This window comes from Haliotis asinina, chromosome 3 (genome assembly GCF_037392515.1).
Source record: "Haliotis asinina isolate JCU_RB_2024 chromosome 3, JCU_Hal_asi_v2, whole genome shotgun sequence".
Lineage (NCBI taxonomy): Eukaryota > Metazoa > Mollusca > Gastropoda > Lepetellida > Haliotidae > Haliotis > Haliotis asinina.
In genome coordinates this window covers 78,066,495-78,091,988 of record NC_090282.1, presented here as the reverse complement: position 1 = coordinate 78,091,988, position 25,494 = coordinate 78,066,495, and the positions used below count along the sequence as shown (strand labels likewise).

Genomic DNA, 25,494 nt, shown 5'->3' with positions numbered 1-25,494 from the left:
TATTACAGCTTTGTCGTAACGCTGCGGAAATGCCTGTATAAGTTTATCATGTACCACACATTTTTACAGTGTTTTCTGGAATTTGTCACAGTTCTAGTGTGTAATGTTGGTATCTGTTTTGTGAAAAACAATACCAAACAACCAATCAGAACTACTCGTTTCAAACAATTGAATACAGACTGTTGTCATGTAGCCGGAATATTGCTGAACGTGGCGTTAAACAACAGAAGTGAACATTATCTCCTGGGTTTTCCAAGAATAGTCAATATTTGGATATACCAGTTGTCATGAGATTACATAGTAAACCAGTTTGTGGGATTGTATAACTTTCTAACATCTAGTCTTTTTACAAAACACCATGTTAAATTGCTCCTAGTCTCTTTTCTTCTGTTTGGTTGCTGTGAGTCGACAATGTAATGACAGGTATGCACAAGGAAGGAGGTTATGTATGTCTGTTTGGACAGACAGTATTGTAATCCAGTGAACTTCTAGCAGAACAAAGTGTTATGTAATGAATGCGTAGACAGTTAATTAATCTATGTATTGGGTACTATTTTACCTCAAAAGTTGTTTAAATATTCACTTTAAAAGTGATAAATAGATTTGACATACTGATGTGGTATACATTCTCCCAAGGCCTTGTTGTAGCCGTAAGCTTCAGATCAATACAGGCCTACCTGTTGACTCTTCCGGCAATAGCTGATGCTTGCAGGGAAGGCCATGTTACACAATAATCACATTGCACTTTCAGATTATGGTCATTACTGGTGCCCTATGACCTAATCTACTCAGTAGTCCTTCTCCTTACTCTTGCCTGATTCGAGTCTGTCAGTGGGATAACCATCCTGTCTCGTCAGCGGTAATTGGCCGGCAGGATAATGGGACACGAGAAAGATGAGCCATGTGAGTCACATGACCACAGTGGTGATTCATTCAGCTCAAAGTTCTGCTTGACTGACAACACAGAACAATAGATGCTGTTCAGGAGGTGCAGAACATGTCCTGTGGATTCTGTCAAAAATACATGGGTGATTGTGTCGGAGTTCTTGTGGTGGTTGTATTTACTGCTGTGGCTGTCTGAGAGAGGCAGATGGAACAGGAGTACCGATCTGGGGGTCACATCACTTTAACTAGTGGAGATGTGTGTATTGTGGGACCTGACAGATGTGGATAGACTTCATACTGAGGAATTTATTTGATGGAAGAGGGCTATGTGGGTGGTAAGGTATGGTGATGGTTGAAAATGTGTAACTATGAGATATTTTTTTAGATTTTTAATGTACATGTGCATTTGATTAAACCTTACGAGTGGTGATAAGCATGCAGTAAATAAGCTCCCATTGAGGTCATGCTCCGTGCAATCATGATACTGTACGTGTTGGATGCCATTTGGGCATTCTGGATTCAATTTAGAGGCAACTAAGTAGATTTGATGACCAGTCTCTGAGAATTGGGTGACCACACCTCTTTGTACCCTCAGGGTGTGGATGGTGGCTCAAAATATCTATCAATGTATTGTCTGGCCTACTCTATTTACTGGCTGCCACCATATAGGTGGAATATTGCTGAGTACAGGATTAAAGTAAAACCACAGCTTGAGGTACTTCTTGGCATTATCATGATCACAATGTATTTGAAGGGAATGTCCCCTCATGTTATCTATGATGTGTCAAAACAGTTATTATTTACAGTATTTTCAACAGAATTTCGGGAAACAAAAATGAAAACAATTGTTATATGTTCAAACTCCATAATATCTACATTTTTGTTATCAGAATCATATTGATGTGTACTAGCTGTACTGAGAATATGACGAAAGACATCTACGGGTATATGGCATGTTGAGGACAGTCAGTAGCGGAGGACAGGTATACGTGTACTTCTGAATACATGGTATACTGTACCTGAGTACACATTGTGAGCACTTTTAGGAAACCTGATACTATTCAATATAAGCTGGTGGAGAACTTCCTTCGCCTTTTGATCACGGTTAGGAGTACACAATGATAACATTAACCTGTATGCTAGTCTGTAGTTTGACAGCTAAATACAGCTACTTCATGCTCTGACTGTTAGCACTCTGCTGTGCTTGCCACCAGCTCCTTACCACTTGTGAAATTGCAGTAATATTATCCCTGAAAACATGATATATTGAACATGCAAAAATACTGAACCTCTCCAAGAGAATGTATATATATCTAACTGCCTTTGTTACTCCAGTACTATATACACTTCACCATATGTAGTGTTTGAAATTACACGTTAAAGTGGGCCCTGTCCTTGAGGTTTGTACCCTATTTGAATTTAGGGATTCCTGTATATTTAGTTTTGAATGATTGATTATCCCTGTTAAACCAAGAATAGTAAATATCTCCAGGTAAAAGTAAATAGTAATATCTTCAGGAAGTATGTAACTCTCTGACTCAGTATTATTTACTAATCACTGCTTCTGCAAAGCTCCTGCACAGAAGAGACCCTTGTGATAAAACCTTTGATTGCTTGGAGTCAGAGACCTACGGGTCATCTATAATTTGGCTTCTTTTTTTCTGTACCAAACCCATCAGTTTCCCAGCTGTATCTTCCAACTTGTTTAATGGACATTCTAGAAGTTGGTGAGTCAAAAATGAAGCATACAGCTTTATGGATTACAGCTTCTTGTTTGATACGTTGAGCGACGTTTCAGTGTTGATTCTTACATCATTTTCAAGCTCACCAACTTCTAGAATGTCCATTAAACAAGTAGTAACACATTTAGATGTGGCAGTCAACTCCATCAACAACTTCAACCAAGTTGAGAAGAAGTACATTTTAGCTTGAAAACGATGTAAGAATCTACATCGAAATGTCGCTCAACGTAATAAACAAGAAATTGTAATCTATAGAGCTGTATGTTTTATTTTTGTATCTTCAAACTGCCTAAAAGTTATCTTTTGGCATACCAGAAATCTGACTTTCCTTTCCTGGGACAATGACACCAACATTCCCCTGAGGCTGCCGACTTCCTTGTCATGGGATGATTTACCTTGTTATTGTTCTTAGTGTTAGTGTTGTTACTGTGTTCTGAAGGCATTTTGTTATAACACCACATCTGGTAGATATATCCATACTGGAGGCAGTACACAGATCGGTCAGATAGGTCATCCTCAAATACATATCATAAACTCTGTGTGAAGACTGCCTTTAACAGTGATCTTTTTGAAAGTTTTCAATCTGTTTTGTTTGAATATTTTTAGTTGTTTAACATGGCACTCAGCTGTATCCATGGGCACTAAGTCAGAATGAATTATTCAATGTGTGAAGCCCTTTTCTAGTGTCCCCTGCCATGATATTGGTCTAATATTTCTAAAAGTGGTGTAGAACCCAACTCTTTCAGTAACTGAATAAATTATTGAGTCGGGAGCACCCTCTTCAGTGATCAACGTTATGAACACAGGCTAACAAAAGATATGTTTCAACAAAATCAGCGAGTCTGACCACCTATCCTTTTCAGTGCCTTTGATGACAGACATTGTTTGCTGAATACCAATTCTTACCAGATCTTTACAATAAGTAGATCTTGTGACAGTCCTGTAGTCAATCATGGACAATGGTAAGTCTGGTGAAAAGATTAAAATATCTTCAAAATATATCTTCAGTGAAATCATGAAATATTTATGATTATCAATATGAACATGATTTAAGATGCGGTATCAACAACATCAGAGCTTAGAATTATGATGAAGTAAAGTTAAATATACGAAAACAGATTATAACAGGAAGTATCTAATTTCAGAAGTGCAGATAAGCTGCGTTTCTGTGTAAAATATGCTTTGAAATTTGGAAAATACACACTGAAACATATCTGTAGCATCAGAAATACATAAAGCAAACTGCAGAAACTTTTTATGTGTTTTTGACTTGCATACCCTGTTTTGGAGGTAAAAACCAAATTTGTAACAGAAAGTAGCTAAATGTTGAATATTTCAAGTGGATCAGGTAGATTGTTGATTGACTATACAAATATCAATTCACTATATAAATATACATCTTTCTGAAGCACACAAAGAAACAAATGTGCTTATGCAGGTAGTTATGTTTGTAGCACTCATTGTGATTAGTTATATCATCCAATGAATTGTCAGCTGGTAAAGGTAAATGTCCCTAACAAGTGTGAAGGCTAGTGATGGTATGCCTAGTGATGGTATGCCAAGACTCTACACGTCAAATAATACAGTAACTTCATACTTATATCACTGTAAACAGTGAACTTGTTAATGTCTGAAGAACAAACAATTCTAAAATTTTCTAAATTACTGACATAGAAAATACCCATATTTTTAAAAAAAAGTATGGATATTGGGATATTTGAGTACCCATTGAACATTTATTGTGCCTGTTTAAAACACCATGTGTAAAATACCCAGATTGCGAAAACTGAAAAGCTCATCTAGAGCTCTGTGTTTTTCTTCAGCATTCAATGTCGTCAAGGTTACTTGAACAGCTGCACCACTTGAGAGTTATTGCCTTGGTTATATTTAGGCTAAATCTCCAGGTATGTACGTAAAGCTTATTGTTGGACGTGCAAGATGTTAATACAACCCTTTCCTCGTGACGTTCAGGATATTGATTGGGTTCATTTGTAGACTATAGAATCAGTCAACCTACGTGCCTTACAATGTTCTTTTTGTACAAAGACCAAAATAGTATAATTGATCATTTCAGCAAAAAAAACTAAAAGCATGTGACAATTGTTCACATTTTTTAGTATTCCACAAACATATTATGAATGAATGCTGAAAACTGGACAGATTTTATTCACTGACTGTGTGATAAAGACTGACAGTTTTGAATGTAATGGTCTTGTTACCATGATATTTTGTTTATATGATTCATGCTGCTTTAGGATAATTTATTCTAACAATGGAGGGTACAATACAATCTATGGATGTGGACAAATAATGTTGCTTGTTTGCGAAGACAGCTTTTGACACACAAGCTCATTTTCAACAAATAGTAAAACAAATATCCCATGGAAATAAGGATCTTAATATATTATGATATTAAGAAAAAGTGTGTTTATTAAGTTTATCAGAAAGTATGTATTTAATATTTTGTATTGTTTGAACAGCTGTAAATTTCACCACAAAATTTTGATGATTTGAAATGGAGAAAATTGACCTAGTTCAATAATTGTATGCATCCATTACAGATAAGACCTTGATAACATTATAGTTTCATTGTTTGCTCGTGGAATGGAATAGTTGCATTTCTATGCCCCTGCTCAGTGGAATTCAATGAACTTATACATTGGCTTTCTGGGGACCCTAATGGTGTGCATTTCATATTTTGATTTTGTATTATATACATTTTTTCGGTTTTAATGCCATTTGAACTTATATAATATTTTTTTAATTTCTCTCTGAATATAGTGTAAAGGGGAGGTGTAAATTATCCACTTCTGAAAAAGTATGCTATGGAATTCATTTACATTACACATATGCTTTATAGGGACTCTAAAGGTGTGCATCTCATATTTTGACCTTGTATTTTATTTATTTGTCTAGTTTCAGTGCCGTTTGAACCTACATAAATTTTGTTGAATTTCTCTCTGAACATGGTGTTATGAAGTCTGTCCACTTCTCCACAAAAGCTGCTCAGAAGAATTTATTGAGCTTCTACATGTGTTTCTTTGGGACTATTAAAGATGTGCATCTCATACCTTGTTCATCCAATTTCTTAATTATGTCACTTCTACAGATGGCCGTCCCATACAACAGGGGGTGTACTTTATCCACTTCTTCTCAAAATCACTGCACAAAAGTCATTTAGCATGCGTATGTTTTTCATAGAAACTCAAAACACATGCATCTCATATTTTGTTTTTGTATTTCATAGGGGTTTTTTTATTTTTAGAGACATTTCAACTAAGATAAATTTTTTGGGATTTCTCTCTGATGATAGTGAAATAGGGGATGAAGTCTATCCATGTCTCCACAAAAACTGCTTTTTTTGATTTGATGATGTACACTTGGTAAAGGGAAGTCTATAAGTTGAACTGTTATTAGCTTTCATGTAACTACAGCAATCAAGCCATTACTGTTGAATCATGGCATGTCAAGGTCTGAGTCCAAACAGTGATGCGATACACACGTTTGATGGTTTTGATTATGTACAATGGAATATAATCCAGATTATTTTGAGATGTGGTAAAACACTGGAAATAGGTTGCGTTGGAATCTGGCAAATTTTGGGACTTTCCCAAACCAATGTTTGTTGACATTAAGGGTTTTCTGTGCAAATGTCAAATATTTGACTTGATCTCTGTTTAAAGAAGATAATCATGAAGAATTCTCCCCATTGTGTTCTAAGATGTAGAGGTGCAGTGTCAGCAAACATTCCTGCCAATGTTCATGTCACAGTAAAGTATTTTTCAGAGTAAAAATGTGCTGACTATGCAGATTCTCAGGGGTTGCATTTTCTTGATTTAGTCTCCAATACAAATATCATTTCTTATACTCAAATAATATTGTTTTACATAACTTTCAATGACAATGTGGCAACATCAATTTATGTGACTTATCTAATCTATTGCAGTAATATTAGTGCCTCAGACTAGTTTTATGCCATATTCAGCAATATTCCAGCTATATTGTGGCAGTGTGTAAACAACTGAGTCTTAACCAGACAATCCAGTGATTACCTACATGAACATGGACCTATGCAATAGGGATGCAATGACATGTCTGACCACCCAATCCCATTAGCTGCCTCTTATGACAAGCAGGCATTACTGAAGATTAACTCTAACACTAAACTCCATATTGCTGGAATATTGCTAAAAGCAGCGTAAAAACCATATGCTTTCATATTTGTGGCAAGACATTGAAGCACTAGTTATTTGTTACATCTTGTCATTGTCCTGCACAGTTCATGATGCCGCAAATAACATTATGCCCCTTGCTATTTCAGACAATATGTTATCATAAGTGAAGGATCCTGTGTCAGAAACACATTTCTTTCATTTCACTTTTTATATGACAGTGGGCAGGATCCACCGAAAGAAACTCACATTATGGATAACCTGTGAATGGTGCTGATGGGTAGTTTGACATTAAGGCATTCGCCTTTCAAACCAAAGGCCTGGGTTCAGTTCCCTACATAGAAAACATGTAAAGCCTATTTGTACTGCTTCTTGTTAAGATATATTAACCGCTTGCTGAAAAGGCTATGGCCATTCACTCTGATGTCAATTCGAACCGATTTTTCATAACGGACCCTCAATTCGATTATTTTGATTCGATTCTTAATACAAGTGAGTACATCAGATTTTATTTAACTCTCAGTGTCAGCTTTTGTAGTGTGGAATTCATCGTCAAGTTGGCGATGTCTTCTAACAACAACATGTTCTCAATGGATAACGAGTCAAGTCTCGCTGAACTTCAGCACTCAAAACTGCTTGAGTAGGAGTCAGAATTTTGTTCTGACTGTGTGGAAACAATTTAAATTGGTATTTAAATATCAGATCATAGTAGTGGTAAGGGTTATCGAATCAAATCTGACACCTTAGTTTTGATTTTTGATTAATCGAACTGAATCGTTGACATTCTACTTGCTGGCTCGTTCATTATACATGAAAGAATTATATCGATTAACCTAGACCTCAGAGGCAAATATTCATCCCCAAGTCTGCAGCTAATGTCAATAAAAAGTGCTCCTTTGAAATCTTGGACTTAAGAGTTTCCGATACATGTTAATCGCTTTTGTATTTATTAGTTCCAGCTAATGTTGTCTTTGCAACAATGGTTTGTACTGCACTTATACCATGACCGATATAGAAGGAGAGGCTTTAATTTATAGATTTGTGTTATTGCATTGAATGCTCTGAAAAGTTCCTGCATAAAGTTGATTGTACTTTATTTACTGAGGGCATGGGGTCTGTAATTTGGAACACTGGTAAAAGGTGCAATTTACACAAGCCCAAAACCCATGTTAATTTCACCCACTGCTGATTCCTTATTCTAAGAGAAGTATTTTATTTTGCAGCGAGGACATCAAGTGGTACTGAAGAAGACATCACAGTGCTGCCCCTGATCGATGTGGGCAATCTCAAGGAAAGACTTGCACCACAGCTAGCATGGCAGGTGTCTCTCTCTAGACCATGCTTCAGCCAGGAGGGATGGGGACCGAAGTCAAGATAAAGAATAAGATCTCTGCACTCCATGTTCAAATCCATCAAGCAGCGATTCATCCGAAGGGCAGATTCGAAGTGAATGGCAACTACATCGAAAAATGTAAAATGGCTGATGTAGATTCTTTGAATTTGGAGAATGGTTTCCTTCCGAATGGTTTACCAAAAATTATCTCCCCTAATGATGAGGCCCCATCAGAACATCAGTGTAATGGACATCAGGAGGATGGAGAGGAGTCTTCAGAAGTTGCAGATCAATCCTGCTCCTCAGGAGAACATACCAACAGTGTAGATGTAGTAGAGGGTGATGACGACAACCAGCTAGTGACTGTTCCAGTATGTATTGGTCCTCTCCCACGTGTCACAGAGGAAGTGGAACACGTGGACCCCATACAGGGGGATGCCACTCTGGAGGAATCCATTCATGTGGATTCCGTTCAAGGCAGTGATTCCGAGAGGACTAAGGCTGATGAGGATGACAAAAAGTTGGATCCTAAGAAAGGAGTGCGACTGTCACTACACTTAAGACATCCATTTACTAGTTGTAGATCTAGCAAAGATAAGAATCTCAAAGACAAACCACCTCTACCTGGAACTGTCAAACCAAAGTCAAAGCCAGCACCTCGCCAATCATGGCTGTTGAGGCTGTTCGAATCGAAACTTTTTGACATGTCTATAGCTATTTCATATCTATTCAACTCAAAGGAGCCTGGTGTTCAGACTTACCTAGGTAGGTACTACTTTACATTATACCCTCACATCAGAGTACATGTTCTTTAGAAAACGTATATATCAGTTAATACCACTGTAGTTACTTCTGATATCTTAAATTGTGGGTGGAATATGGATTATACTCAATGATGTGCTTATGGGTGATCAAGGTCACTTGGGTTGTCAATCCAACAATTGACACGCTGATAAACACAGCGATATATGTGGAATGTTATATATATTGAACATGTCTCAAATTTGCCCATCAAAGTTCTCATCATTCAATGTATGACCCTTGATGAATGAAAACAACATATCCTCACAGTGACGAAAAACCTTATCCCAGTGATGCTGTCTCTGCAGGGTATGTTCATTCCAGAGCTTCCATGTTAATATTCATGCTGATCACTTTATTTTAGGGGAAAATATCAGTGATTTGTTCATGAAGATTTGGAATAATTTGTTTTGAATTCGAGCATATTCTGCACATAAATCAGGAATTCTTACAATGAGAGGAATGTTATTGTAAAATAAATGTTTCTTGAGGTGTGAAGCTAATTACATCAATGATCATGGTCTTAAATGAAATATTAAACATGATACTGCATTTGGAGTATGTATGAGGTCCCTAGATTGAAACACTACTGCAGCTGACATCCAAAGCTCCAGAACCTTGCTCAGTTTCTTACCGTTATGTATTATCGCTATATCACAATGATCTGTATCACAATGATGTGTATCACAATGATCTGTATCAGTGTGGCCCCTGCCTTTGAAGTGTAGACCTTTTTCCATTACCCTGATTAGATCACGCTCTGACTGAGACGTATTGTACAGGATATCATTATTTCCTGACAGTGGTATTAAAATTGCTGTAGTATCTCGAACATGTTTGTTTAGCAGCAAATCACGTCACCTCTTTCATGTTAAGCCAACAACTCGTTTTCATGTTTGCCTTGAAAGCCTTGATTAGGTTTCCATGTAATTACTATGTATGTTTAGATTGCATGCAGATAGTGATCTGTATCTGCTCTGGAAATTGATATATTAAGCACATGTTCACCATGTACAGGACAAGCTTTAACCATATAATCATGGGAAGTGTTGGGTTTTGCCATAGGGAAGGCTGTACTTGGAAGCCTAGGGAACCAGGGTTGAGAGGGCAGTGAGAGTCCACCGTGACACTAGATGGTTGCATCCATTTAGGTATTGATGTACCTATATTAACGAATATATAACATTGAAGGATGTCATTCAAGCGATGCTGGCTGTGAAATGTCAACATGGTGAATTTACAACTGTCATGTTTGAGAGTTACAAAATGGTCCATCTCTGGAGTATGTGCTTCAGTGACTTGTACTGTACAGTATATGTTATCATGTAAACAGTTAAGCAAAGTTAGGGTAAATAATTCATGTCTTAATTTGTCAACACCAAACAAACTGATAACAGTTCAGTTACTCATTGAACCTGTTAGTATACTGGAATATCAAATTTTTAAGTGGACATAGCTCAGCAGACTGTGTTTTCTTTGGGTTTGATGGAGTCAAATTTGTCTGTACAAAATAAAATCAAGCATATGTTGGTTCATTTCAAGATTAAAGTAAACACTCTTCTCATTTGACTCCAATTGAAAAATGACCTTGCATGTTTGCAATGACTGCTGAATATGTGAGCCATACAGCGTGATTTCATTTACACACGAGTCTTCATGTGAACATATGGGAAGTACAAACAGACACATATCTATAGTTACACATGAGCAGAATACCTTTGATGAGTACATGTTGTGCATGTGAACAGGGAACAATGTTACACTGCTGTACAGCATAAATCAGTTTGTAGAGGAACAAAGTGCACCAGGTGGAGAAAGCACCTAAATTTGCTGAGTTAAATGTTTCTCGGATCGTTACAGGGCCAGATTCACCCTTTTGTTGTCTCCAGACTTGCCACCACTCTATGTCAGTTTTACCGAAAGGTTAAAACTTAGACCTTCATCACCTTAAAACAGAAACACTGACTTCAGTACTTCTCAATCACATACTGTTAGGTTTTCGCCCTAAATTTGAACAGGGTATACTGGTAATGAACTGAAGATAGTTCATTTTCTAGGAAAGAGTGTGTTTAGTTTTAATGCCACTTTTGTCAATATGAGAGCAATATCACTAGCCAAGGATATCAGAAATGGGCTTCAAACATTGTACCCATATGGGGAATCAAAACTTTCAAAGACTTTTTTTCAAATATGTAAGTGATTGAGAAGAATGGCCCATAAGAGTTGTCTGTTTGCGTTCGAAAAGTCACTGTGGTGTAGTAGTCGGGTATTCACAACTCAAGGTCACATGGATGTGAGATAGACGCTACCAATGTTGATGAATGGGTCCAACCAAAATTAATGATAGCACTAGTGTCACAGTATAAATCATATTGCCTCAGTTAATAAAACTTCATAGAAAAATAAAATATCTTGTGATGATGTGAATAAACTGAAGACAGTGATAAATGACCTTTCTCAAAGTAATCTTAACAAACAGCTTAACGCTCTGTGTGATTGATGACATACACCTTGGAATTCAGAAATTGAAATGGTTGTCATCAATCTCAACAAAAAATATGGGAACATCTTTATGTTACAACTGCTTATTACCTAATATCTAGTACATGGTAAAATGGCATTCATCAAGTTCAAAAAAGGAGCAGTAGTCATTTTCTTGTGGGCATAAGTATGATCAAAAGAGCACATGTGAAGATCTTTTTTACATCATTACATGTGATCATGGTGATGGATTTGAAAATTGATGCATTTATATCTCTAGATTATAACGATATTATGGTCATAGACCATCCTATACACATTAAAGATATGAACAGCTTTCACATTGGTAGTTCCATGCCTTGAGACAATAGGTTGCACATAATGATGCAGTTATATTTCTTCATGTCCAGGACCCATGAACATTCGGGTTGGAATTGATCTTCAGTAACCCGTGCTTGTAAGGAGTGAGACTCATGAAGATCAGGGTTGGAATTGATCTTCAGTAACCCATGCTTGTTGTAAGAGATGACTAAGGGGATGGGTGGTCAGGCTCGCGGACTTGGTTGACACACATCATCGTAAACACACTGTGAAGATTGACGCTCATACTGTTGATCATTGAATTATCTGGTTTAGACGCCGTTATTTACAGACCACTACCCAGTTGCTGGAATATTGCTGAGTGCGACATAAAAGTAAACTTGTTCATTCTTGCTAGGTATATCCTTGCTAAGTATATTATAGTTCATGGACAGTGTGAACATGAAACATTTGACTGTTAACAAGTCCCCAGGAGCAAGGAGTAAGAATATGTTTCATTGGCATAAGGGAGAATCTGGGAATAATAACTGATTCAGAGATTCCCCATCACACTGGGTCCACAGCTAGCTTGTGACCACATAGACAGTTGGACAAGCTTTGTGACCTGGTTCAGAGTGTGGCATCCGATCCTGATGGCCTGGATATAATGAGGATATCAATGTATTGTCTACCACAGGGGAGACCTATGAAGGTCCAAGGGTAGAATAGGCCTTCAGCAACCCATGCTTGCCATTAAAGGCGACTATACTTTTCATAAGAGGCAACTAACGTGATCGGGTGGTCAGGTTCGACAACTTTGTTGACACGTCATCGATTGCCAATTTGTGCTGACGGATGCTCATGTTGTTTTTCACTGGATTGTCTGATCCAGACTCAGTTATTTACAGACCACCACATGGCTGGAATATTGCTGAGTGCAGCGTAAAACAAAACTAACTCACTCACTCACTCACTCACTCACTCACTCACTCACTCACTCACTCACTCACTCACTCACTCACTCTACCACAGGTGACATTATTTACAAGATATCGCCATCAAGGAGAAATACTGATAAGAGGGACACTGAACAACAAAGAAACAAATCTTACATGTGTATTGTGTTCTTGTTTCCAGGTAACAAAATGTTCAGTTTCCGTGATGAGGATGTTGACTTCTATTTACCCCAGTTGCTCAACATGTACATTCAGATGCATGATGTCGCTGAGGCCATACATCCCTACTTAGTGCACAGGTCAGTCCAGGGTTTTACCAAGACCTCATCCCTTGTACTTTGTTGTATCACCACTACAATGTAATAAATACCTGGTTGCTGCCACAGCTTGGTTCACACCATTTCTAATGGCGTGGCACAAGTGAAGCCTTAAGTCAAGGTACAGTTACATGGGGCTGTGAGGTTAAAGTAGGTGTGTGGTAATTCTCATTAATGAGGTGTTTGGTTAGCCATTTGTGAACTGCATATTTGTGTGGTATTTTATGTTTCCCTGGAGAAATGGACAGTAACAAAGTAAACCTTGAATGAAATCGTCTTCTAACAGGAACATTTGAACTTATTTAATGTTTTTATGTGTATATTTACTGTAGGTGTCGGAACAGTGTAGACTTCTCCATCATGGCATGCTGGCTGCTCGGGGCATACTCAGCAGACGTCCTCAAACCTTCATGGAAAAACTCACAGGGTGTCAAGTTAAAAAATATGATCCTTAATGAGGAATTACGTCCCCCGAAACAACACTCCAAGAGTCAGTCTACTGTCACAAGCCCCACCCATCACGGGATGATTCTACCTGGGGCCACTCCCAACTCGTTAATGACAGTGAAGAAAACTCATCATCGATCAAAGTCAGATGCTACAGGTAGCTAGGTCACTCTTGTGTGGCAAGACTTTTAAACACTAGTTACTCACTCACTTACTCTTGATGTTGGATTGTTCGAGGTCTGATTTGAGAGCCGTCTGTAACATGACTCAAATGTCCTTAACTTCATGATTTACCCTCTAATAGTGGGCATATCTACATTTGATTGGTGTTCCAGGTATCTATCTGCGGCACAGTGACAGCACACCCAACATGCAGTCTGTGGCCGGAGACCTGGCATCCGGCAGAGCCTTCGACAATGGGTGCACCTGCCACCAGAGTTCTGAGGCTGTCCTCAACGACCTGACAGGGAAGGAGACGCTGTGTATGTGCGATGTAAGTCTTGACTCTGCTTGCAGACTTTGTCTTGTTCCATCGTTTGAAATCAGTAGAATCAACTGTAGCATGTAAGTTGCAGATAGTTGTTTGGCACGCGCCAACATATTTCAATCTCCCACTTAGGTATGAAATGGAAACTTTACATTCATATTTTTGTTGAAACCTGATTTATTTTTTGATGCACCGTCTGTTCTATTGTTGTGACAAGTTTTGGCAGGCCCTCTTAACCACCTTCGCCTCTACACATGGCTCGGTTTTAGAGATGGTAACCTACTAGAATATAGGTAAGACTGGTGCTTAGTGTAATGGAAGGGAGATAATCTGTTGTAGGTGCACTTGAGTATGCGTTGTCTGATATTACCTCCCTTTCCAGGCTCCACGACTCATGCCCCAGAATGAGTTTGTCCAGGCTCTGATGAACATCGGCAGTAGACTACAGCTCCTTCCTACCAAAGAACTAAGAAGTAAGTGAATCTCTGCTCACTTTTCTGAACATGCTTCTGCTTCAGTTCGGTCTCTCATCCTACGAGCTGACACTTGGTGTCATGGCAGAAATACTGTTCACAGCAGTGTGAAACCAAAATGTCTCAGTATATCACATGATTATTATCTCTGAAGGTTACTTCTCATGGGGGCGGTGGGGTAGCCTAGTGGATAAAGCGTTCGCTCGTCATGCCGAAGTCCCGGGTTCGATTCCCCACATAGGCACAATGTGTGAAGCCCATTTTCTGGTGTCCCCGCCGTGATATCGCTGGAACATTGCTAAATGCGGCATAAAACTAAACTCACTCACTCACTTCTCATGGTCTCTGTGAATAACTGTAAAACGGAACTTATATAATAATATTTCATTTCACAACTCAGCCAGTGATTTGTTCTTGGCTTATCATTTAGTTTATTTATAATTTCAACTACAGAGCTACATTTCTTTCCTTCTTTGTTATTCTAGCATCTCGCCTGATCGCAGAGCTTGCTATGTTAAACCTTAACCTCCCTGCTCGTGTGTGGCTTCCAATAGCAGCACAGGACCACCATATTGTCAGGATACCCCATACACAAGCTGTTGTGCTCAACTCCAAGGAGAAGGTAAGTAGAGGGTGATAAAATCTCAATACACTCAGGAAAGCTGTAGAACCTGCAGTTGTAAACCTCATGATAACTTAACCACTTCATAGCATCAGTGGCAAATATTGATTTGTGATGATAACAAAAAGTATTTGTGAACAATTCAGCAACTAGATGTGCATTTTCATGCATCTGTTGATTTTAAACAAATATTTTTACTTGAAGACAAAACTTCTTATTGAGTACTTCTTCTTTCTTGTTGGAAACCTCAAATCTTTATTTTGCACATATTATCAGTCCAAGGCTTTTGACAGTGATATGGGTCCATATCAAGGTTTTGACCAAAACTCATTTATTTGTCCTGTATTGTACTCAACGTTCATGACAAATTATACTCTAACAGTACATTCATATTTCTTTTTACTGAAATAAGGCGTACCTACATTTTGTGTTTTAAAATTATAGTATTTGTGAGATGTTTTGACACCTGTCATGTTTGATTGGTGCCAGGCTCCGTACCTGCTGTATGTTGAAATTCTGGAGTGTGAGAACACAGCTTCAAGCCAGGTGCCCCTCAAGCTGCTGGAAAACACACTTCGCTTCACTCGCTCAGAGGAGGACCTGTCTCACTATGCTACGCGTACCAACGGCTCCCCCAAACCTGACTTCAGCGTCTACTCCATGAACGGAGACTTTGATGACGCGGACTGCTGGTCACAAGAAGATGATGAGATCATCCAGGTCAGTCACATGCCATAGAAAGTTGGCACTTGTTTGCATTTCGTTCATATTTAACATTTAGGAAGGGAAAAATAATCTGTTTTTTTTGTGTGTGTGTGTGAAAGGCGTTGACTATCTCAACAATAACAATGCCAAAGAAGCAGTTTTGCCACTAGCTAGCAGCCTGAATCAAGTCATGTTATTTTAGTCCAAATATTTTAAAATGAAACTTATGTATATTACAAGTCAGAGCTTGTAGGCTTGAAAGTATTTCGCACAAACTGTTGTTAGATGTTAGCCTTTAATAATTAGCATTTGTTGAATTATTGACATAGATTGATTTTTATATTTGGTGCATTTTTTGATAATATCTGTTCATGCCTCTTATCTAACAATAGTTGAACTGGAAAAAGACACTTTTTGTAAATCCAGCCATCAGTATACACATGTGACGGAAAGTGATAATAGTGTGACCAGAGATCTGATTTAATTATACAACTAAAGTCTTATATGTGTAGTTTTTGCACTACTTTAATAGGAGTATGTGTGATTCTGAGGTTGAGAACAATGTGTTGTCTCTTCTTCAGTTTGCAATGAAGTGCCGGTCCAGTGACACAATATCCCAGATGTCCACCGAGAGTTCAACGAGTGCAGACAGTAAGGACCCTGTGTACATCGCAGCAGGGGACATCAGAAGGAGGCTGTCCGAGAATATATCTGCTCCAAAAGGGAAGTTTGAGGTGTGTATAATTTAATATGACGTCTATTTACCATTTTTGCCAAAATGGTGTTATGTGGGGTTTCCTACTTGTAAACTTGATTTTACTTTTCTTGTTTTTGAAACATTTCTGAAGCAGTTGTTGGTGTTGGTTACAGGGGTGTTTCTATAATGCTGCTCAGGGATTGTGATGCTTTAACCCTGGTATTGATCCTTCAAATGAAAATATTAGATGCAACATGATCCAAACAGATAAATACATACACATTTTGCTGGGCAACCCAGCAGCTTGTCAGTTAGAGCATTTGTGTACGGTGTGAAAGACCCAGAGAATATTCATGCTACAATGTAATGCCTGTTTACATTGATATCAGAGAAGAGCAGAACAGCATAGTGAAATATCTTCCATTGACTTCTCTCAAATGATGCACATTCCAGCGCGACCCTGAGGACCCGTCTGCTGCAGCCTTGAAAGAACCTTGGGAGGAGAAGGTCGAGAGGATCCGAGAGTCCTCCCCGTATGGTCACCTTCACAACTGGCGACTGTTGTCTGTCATCATCAAGTGTGGTGATGACCTCCGACAAGAGCTCCTGGTTTATCAGGTTCTACAACAACTAAAGGTCAGTACACTTGTCTCTGTGACACTACAGAGGCCGTTGCTGTGAAATGTTTTACTTATGATAAAAAATGTCTAGGATGAGTCAAACATGTGATGGAAACTCTCTTTAACATGCCCACTGACTGTTCTTAAGCTATCCATACAGAAAATTCTTTTAGGTGAATTATTGTTTGGTTTGACAGACTTCAGTTCAAAAGTGTCTGAGGGAAAACCTAGAAACATCTTCCACAGAGATAGAGATCTTTTGGGTCTTGTTTTCGTACAGAATTTCATCCATTCGAAAACCTGATTCAGTAGGTGGTATCTTATCTTCAGCATGTATGGCTACCTTGTTCCCCTATTTAGATTAAAGGTCAAGTGTCAGTGACTGCTGGCTGGATGTTGTTGCTGATGTTTGGTCCTGGAGAAGGCTCACTGAGGTAACTCAGCCCACATGTACAGACATGTTTCGTCTACAGTGTTGTGTGTTCCTTCTTCTAGAGTATATGGGAACTGGAGCATGTGCCACTGCGGATCCAGCCCTACAAGATTGTGGTGACATCCAATGACAGCGGGATGATTGAGCCTGTCAGGAATGCTGTGTCTCTGCATCAAATCAAGAAGCACAGCAAGAAGTCACTGCTGGATTATTTCATTCATGAGTTCGGACCTACAACATCAGAAGGGTTTTTAACGGCTCAAAAGAACTTTGTACAGAGTTGTGCTGGTTACTGTTTGGTGTGCTACCTCATGCAAGTGAAAGACAGGTAAGCAAATGCTGATGTCAACAGCAGTCACCACAGCACGTTGTCAGGTAACATCCCTGTTGAAATCCGACATCAATTTGTGATAGCCAGTAGAAATTGGGTTTAGTCATGTTTCCAGCTCAAGGATCGGTGGTCAGGCTTACTGACTTAAGAGACACGTCATCATACCCCAGTTGTGTAGATCGCGAAATGTCAAGGGAGATAACTCTGACCACTTGTTTTTGCAGACACAATGGGAATATCCTGTTGGATTCAGAGGGTCACATTGTCCACATCGACTTTGGATTCATCCTGTCCAGCTCTCCAGGGAAGAATCTGGGCTTTGAGAACTCACCATTTAAACTCACCCATGAGTTTGTTGAGGTAACACAAAGTCTCCTTTATCCGTCCTTGTCCTTACAAGTCCTGCTTTTAGATCAGATATATTTTTGGCTGAAAAGTATTTAGTGTACTGGGGAATGAACTAGGGAAGTACTTGTTTGGGATTCATGGGGATGGGGGTCGGGTAAAGTGTGGGTAGGAAATTGTTTTTGTTTTTCTATTCATTATCACCATTTACATGAAAATTGTGTTGTTTGGACATTTTCCACATATCAGATTATCCATTTTTGACAAGACTGTCAACAAGCTGTTACTTGTGGACCTCCTCCTGGACAACATCTAAAGTGTATGTGTTAATGTGTACAGGTGATGGGCGGCCTGGGGAGTGACATGTTCGAGTATTTCAAGATCCTCTTGCTGCAAGGCTTCTGTGTGTCCCGGAAACACATGGACAAGATCCTGCCCATCGTGGAGATCATGCAGACAGGTAGGGAAGAACATGGGAAACAGTACAAGACATGTTAGAATATAGTCGTCTGATCCTGATTAAGATAATAACTGTTGACTTTGTAAAACATGAGGATATTCATTGCTGGAACAAGCTGTTACTTATTAAAAACCAGCAAGATTTTCCATCTTTCCCTATACAAACTATTGATTGTATAAGCCGCCTGAGGGGAATCAGGTTGTAAATGGTTTCTTCTTGTTGATGTTGGTGGGGGTGGTGGGTGTTGTTGTTGATGGTGGTGTTGATTATTGTTGATGTTGGTGGTGGATTCTGTTATTGATGTTATTGTTATACCGGCCAGCATTCTATGAGAACTCCTCTGTCTGCTGCAGGGTCCCAGCTGCCATGTTTCAGCAAGGGAGTCAGCACAGTGCGGGCGCTGAAGGACCGCTTCCACCTGAACCTGACCGAGGAACAGCTGCAGCTCCTTGTGGACAACCTGGTGGAGTCCAGTCTCCACTCACTCACAACCAAACTGTATGACGGCTTCCAATACTTCACCAATGGAATTCTCTGAAGCAACAACCAATGACAGTGAATCTTACAAACACCAGAAGATGCAGACTCCATGTTAACAAGCAGTACTAGCCTTCAGTGAATCAGAATTTACACCAGAGAACTGGTTCATTACACCCAGGTTCTCATACTGGTGTTCGGTAGAGAAGGGACTCTCAAATCAACATCAAAGATGGGTGTTCTGCAGTAGAAGGGCTGGTGTTCAAACATGGAGCTGTTAGAGGAACACTCCGTGTTCAGCAGGCGAATATGAATGTTCAGCAGAGGAACAGACAGTGTTCAGCAAAGGAAAATTAAGGGATCCTGCAGAGAGGTTTTGTAGCATGGCATTTGGATGTTCCCTCGAAAAAGAATCATACTGAATGTATGATTATAAATATATGATGACAGACACTGTGATTTCTTCCAGGAAAGTGTGGTTGTATAGGGAATTTGGTGACATTTTCAACTGTTTCAACTTTGTCAACTTCTGTGGCAAGAGCTGTTTCATCTCATCTGTTGTGGATGTAGAATAAAATGCCTTCAGATTCTCATCTGTAGATATCATAACATCATCAAATTTGGCATCACTGTACCAAATAATTCTGTAGTGTCTCACAGTTTGAAGCATGTTGTGGCTGTCTAATGAGCATGATGGACAAATGATGCATATTCCCAGGAAGGATGTTTGTGTACTGTGAACAATGATAGCACCAGTCTTTGTATCTTTGATTCAGACATTGCACGGGAAGGATTCACCATAATAAGATTCCTTTCTATTAATGCTGTAAACCCCAACTGGCAACTGGTGTTTGAGCGATGACAACTCTCATGTGTTAGAAAATGCTTTTGTGATGATGAGAAGGGTAGTATAAGAATGAACAGTCTTCAACAAAGATTCACAGATTACCATAGTGATAACATGGCCGATCAGGACTGACCACATTTTAGGCCTCCACAACGATGTTGATATTGAGTATGTGCTACAGGTACTAAAGAAGATAGAAGAACTATGGATGTGTTCATCCTCGTTCATCGTATGATTCCACTTTTGAACCACAGGCCTTTCAGGGTTTTCATTTGCTGTGTATATATGTCTGACTGTACAAGCATGATATGTGGTACAGCGGCTGTTGTGTACTACCCTATATAAATGTACCACGTGCACTACGTCACATTGTTCAGTTTCAAAATGGCTCTCTTGTCAGTTGTACTACTCACTCATACATGTTTAACCATGTTGGTGATAACTTTGGTGATCCCAACACTATAGTCATGGTCTTAGCTCTGAGCAAGACAGGCATGGGTAATCCTTGTTGGATATTGTTTATACAATGTTTTGGGGCACATTTCACAATCTTGACAAACTGATTGATGGCCTTCAAACTGAAAATATTCTGGCTTTTGCTTTGCCTGTAAGGTGTTACGACAGTCTTAGAAATATGAGGCCCACTTTCTGATCTTGTCTCTCTCTTACGCTCAGTAGGATTAAATGGCATATATTTTTTCTATTATCTTCCATCTTCATTAGAGCTATTTTTTACCTCCATGTTTCTGATCACAGTGATTGTCCTTATGTCAGTGGTTGTCAGTGATATTAGACTGTGTTTTCTGTGTGGTAATTAATCAACACTCTGTCATCTTTCAGAACAGAATCAGTATTTTCTGAAGCAACGTTTGCATATTTTGGATCCTGGGTAAGGAGCAACAGCAAAGTCAGTTGTCTAGTGTAAATGTTGAATTATTATTAAGATTTTTACAAATTCAGTTATATTTTATCATATTTAGCCTGCACACTGTTAGGCTTTAAACTATAAATGTTAAACTTTCTGTAAAATGAGCTTAAGTTCTATATGGAATCGAGTGACCTTACCTTGTTCACATTCAGTCTAATATGCTTCAAGTCTACATTCACTTTAAAAGATTTATTGCTTTTACTCTCTTCTGAAGTTATTTATGCACCAAACATTCATCCAGTCATTTTTATTGTCTCAGTGGCTAGTAATGTAATGTAGACAATATGTCACTTCGAAAGAGTGATCTGGATGAATGAATATATTCATTGAAAGGGTAAGAAACTTTCAACATGTCTAATAATATAGTAATATTGCAGGATTGCCAAATTGCAGGATTTCTGTTGAAGCTTTACAGTGTTTTCGTCACATTGTGCTAGTCATGCCCCAGCCAATGCAATACATTGAGAGACATTGAGAATAGAGAGAAAGTGGGAGAGAATGAATGTGTGTCAACGAATCAGATGCTTTGTAGCTTCTGACAAATATGCATTATCGCCAAAGGTCACATGTAAATATGAGCATCTTACTTAACATTCTTATAAGTAATACATTAATGGATACATTAGGGGAAATCTCAAAACATTTTGGTACAACTTTCCAACTTTGGACTGCTGGTTTGGTGTGAAATGGTTGGAATCTTAGTTGTTAGGTTTAGTCTAACTGCAGTATGTGTCAGTAATTAAATGTCTTTTGGAGAAACAGTACAAAAAGGTTTTGAGATGGTCCCTTTTACATGTACAGCAATTTATGTCGTGTTTGTAGAGTAATCCACTGGAATGAACTGGTTATAGTGTCATGAAGGATGAGATAATGATATATCTGAGTATGATATGAGTATCTAAACACTCATGCTCTTTGATGTGAGTCAGTGCAATAAGGATGTGGCATTAATGAAATTATCAGACTGCAGCACAAAGAGGCGTGTCCAAGTATTGTAATGTATAGGGGAGGTGGCGTCATGCACAGCTTGAGGGACATTCTCATGGATTTTAAACTTGTTATGTTTCCAAGTCATTGTCATGATCATCTTTCTTTTTATTTGTTTTTATCATGTTGACACCTACCAGTAAACATGGGGAGTCGTCCAGTCATTGTCAATAATTTATTGCTTTCATTTCTGGTGTAGTGTCTGTTTTAACAGTAAGCAGTCTCAAGAGAGTCGTCAACAGACCCCTGCAAATAGACAGAGTTGAAAAGCAGACCATAACATAATATGTCCCAGAGTTTCTTATTCAGTCTTAATAATTTTGATTTGATGCGTGATTGGCGTAACATTGAAATATCACTGTTGTTTTTAATTAGTTCCTTTTGAATGTCAGTTTAATATGTGTACTACACTCTTTCTTAGGATGTTGAAAGCCAAAAACATGGCTTTCAGTCTACAGCAGATGTCATAAGAGTTCTCTAAGTCAGATAGGAACTTTCAGAGTGAGCTTTCTATAACTGTAAGTTAAAGTTTGCTAAAGAAAAGATAAAGAAATACTTGATAACTATGTTTTGTACTAAATTTGATGGTGATATGCTTATGAATTTAGATGATATGGATTTTAGGGAAAGGTTCTGACAAAATATTTTGGGGGCTTTTCTTCAAAATTTGTCTGCAAGTGACTATGGTGATAGTTAAACATCAAAGAAGAGTACCTATTCCATCAAGATAGTTTGAAAACAGCATATGAACAGAATATTTCTGTATCATCCCATTTGTATTTTATTCCAGCATGTCATTAGACATCCACACATAATCTTTCTCTACCATTGAAACTCTAATATTAATCAATGTCAAGAGACAAGAATTTCCTGTTAAACAGTAGTCATATTGACCTGATAAAAGAAAATTCACCAAATGCATATACTGATCTAGTAGCCATTTTGTCAAAGAGGTAGCTGTTTGTTGTGTTGTCATTTCCGCCATCTCATTTTACTGTACATTGCCACGTTTTAACTGTAAATACTACATGATGCTCAAATATTATTTATGAATAAAACAAATGAAAGATGAAAGCTTAGTTTTGCGGATTTTTAGTAAGACTCTTTATTCCTATCAGGAGGCCAGTGTATAGAGGTCAAGACAGGAAGGATTCAGCCTTAGAGAAGGGCTGTGAGGACACACCTGGTTAAGTGTTTGTAAGGAAAGGTTTTGAACAAGACTATAGCACATGGTAAATAGATACATTACATAAATCATAGCTTACTCAAATTTTTCAAAAATATATTCGAAATTTACACATATCAGGACAGACCATTACGTAGTTCCATATATCAGAACAGACCATTACGTAGTTCCATATATCAGAACAGACCATTACCTAGTTCCATATATCAGAGCAGACCATTACCTACGAGGGTTGGCTGAAAAGTTCTCAGCCTGAGTGGTTTTTCCCCACCAGGTAGAGACAGGTGTTTGCCACCAATGAGGACAATCATTTAGTGAATCATAGACACAAGAACTACAAACGTACTAATAGTTTTATCTCAACTACAGCTCTTTTGGTAAACCTACCCTCTGAAATCATCAGAAATGGACAAAACTGAATACAGGGCAGTCATCAAGTACTTGCAAAAGAAAGGGATGTCCCCCAACACAGATACATGCTGACATGGTCTCCACTCTAGGGGATGATGCTCCTTCATTTTCCATAGTAAAGAAGTGGGCTGCAGACAAAGCCTTGATGATGACCCACGCTCAGGAAGGCCTTCAACAGCAACCACTCCAGAAAACATCACGAGAGTGCTCGATATGTTGATGGATGATCGACGATTGACTACTCGACATATTGCTAGAGTAGTGGGCATCTCTCATGAGAGGGTTGAGCATATTATCACCAACGAATTAGGAATGACTAAAGTTTCTGCAAGATGGGTGCCAAAGCTCTTGACAGCAGAACAGAAACGTGTCAGGTTCCAGACGTCCCTTGACAATTTGCGTCGTTTTGAAGCAGATCCCGATGATTTTGTGGCACGATTTGTAACCATGGATGAGACCTGGATACATCACTTTCAACCAGAAACAAAACTACAGTCAAAACAGTGGAAGCATCTTGATTCACCAGCTCCGAAGAAAGCCAAGTCTGTTCCTTCTTCTGGAAAGGTGATGGCATCAGTCTTTTGGGATTCCAGGGGTATTCTGCTCATTGATTATCTTGAAAAAGGTCAAACTATCAACGGCAGATACTATGCTGATCTACTGCACCGGTTGCGAGAAGCAATCAAAGCCAAACGACGAGGGATGATCGCTAAAGGTGTCCTCTTCCACCAAGACAATGCGCCTGTTCACAAATCGGTGGTGGCCATGTCAACAATCCGCGATTGTGGCTTTGAACTCATTGACCATCCTCCTTATTCACCTGATTTGGCTCCTTCTGACTTCTACCTGTTCCCCAAAATGAAAAAGCAACTCGCTGGTCGCCATTTTGCAAGTAATGATGACGTCATTTCCGCTGTGACTGATTTTTTTAGGGTAGCTGAAGAAGATTTCTTCCTGACCGGGATTCGGGCCTTGCAGCATCGCTGGTAAAAGTGTGTGAACTTGAAAGGGGACTATGTAGAAAAATAAATTACAAACGTGGACTTTGTAACTTTTTTTCACAGTGAGGCTTAGAACTTTTCAGCCAACCCTCGTAGTTTCATATATCAGAACACATCATTACCTAGTTCCATATATCAGAACAGACCATAACCTAGTTTCCTATATCAGAACAGACCATTACCTAGTTCAATATATCAGAGCAGACCATTACCTAGTTTCATATATCAGAGCAGACCATTACCTAGTTTCATATATCAGGGCAGACCACTGCGTAGTTCCGTGTAGCAAGAAAGATTAACCTATTATGGCTTCTAGTGTCATGCCTAGCCCCTTGTGTCACGATAGGTATTATTTTCATATGAGTAATCTGCTGAGACACCTACGAGAGAATACTTGCATTTTCACAACATGACGCACAGAACCGGATGTGAAATGGTCTTCCCCAACATACCATAAAGAAGAGCATTCAGTACTCCGTGAATTTTAGATCTGTGTATCCTCTTGATTCCACAGATATCCAAGGTGGTGGTGTCTTCCACAGCAGAAAAGGACGTGACGATTTCAAATATGTCATGCTGTGTATGAGACAGCTTACTCTGTTACTGAACACTAGAAATGTACAACGAATATCTCCCTTGGCTATCACAAAATACACTACCCATTAAAACTTTAGACTCACAGTAGTGAAATATAGCCACTTTCTTCAGTCCAATAATCTAAACTAGATTTCAAAAATATTCAATACTGTTTTAAAGTAAATGAACAGATTATTATAAAACGGATTCGCACCATTGAAAAGATTATTGTCATGAGCTCATTGAATGATGAAACTCAGTGAAAACTGGCAAATTCCCAACAAAACTTTACATCAAAAGCAGCTGTTCACATGCACGATTTGCACATGCTTTTCAGCAATTTGATACATGATCCTCTTGCATTTCATCTGCATAAGGTTTGTAGTTGGTTCCCCCAAGTTAGTGGAGTAATTCATCTTCCATGTCACTTCATCTTTATACATAACATGTAAAGAATGCTTAAATAGTGAGTCT

The 25,494-nt window shown here is 38.7% G+C and overlaps 1 protein-coding gene across 1 annotated transcript in view; it reads left to right on the top strand.

Moving 5' to 3' along the window:
* The window catches only part of LOC137278500 (phosphatidylinositol 4-kinase beta-like), a 52,826-nt gene extending 29,906 nt beyond the window's left edge, over positions 1-22,920 (top strand). The window contains exons 3-15 of the mRNA XM_067810858.1: positions 8,023-8,897; positions 12,852-12,969; positions 13,320-13,591; positions 13,770-13,927; positions 14,304-14,394; positions 14,880-15,016; positions 15,506-15,736; positions 16,303-16,455; positions 16,872-17,054; positions 17,534-17,799; positions 18,027-18,162; positions 18,487-18,607; positions 18,961-22,920. Of these exons, the coding sequence (XP_067666959.1) occupies positions 8,138-8,897; positions 12,852-12,969; positions 13,320-13,591; positions 13,770-13,927; positions 14,304-14,394; positions 14,880-15,016; positions 15,506-15,736; positions 16,303-16,455; positions 16,872-17,054; positions 17,534-17,799; positions 18,027-18,162; positions 18,487-18,607; positions 18,961-19,145 (2,811 nt within the window). The 5' untranslated portion in view covers positions 8,023-8,137 and the 3' untranslated portion in view covers positions 19,146-22,920. The remainder of the gene's footprint in view (positions 1-8,022; positions 8,898-12,851; positions 12,970-13,319; positions 13,592-13,769; positions 13,928-14,303; positions 14,395-14,879; positions 15,017-15,505; positions 15,737-16,302; positions 16,456-16,871; positions 17,055-17,533; positions 17,800-18,026; positions 18,163-18,486; positions 18,608-18,960) is intronic.
* The last annotated feature ends 2,574 nt before the right edge of the window (positions 22,921-25,494 follow it).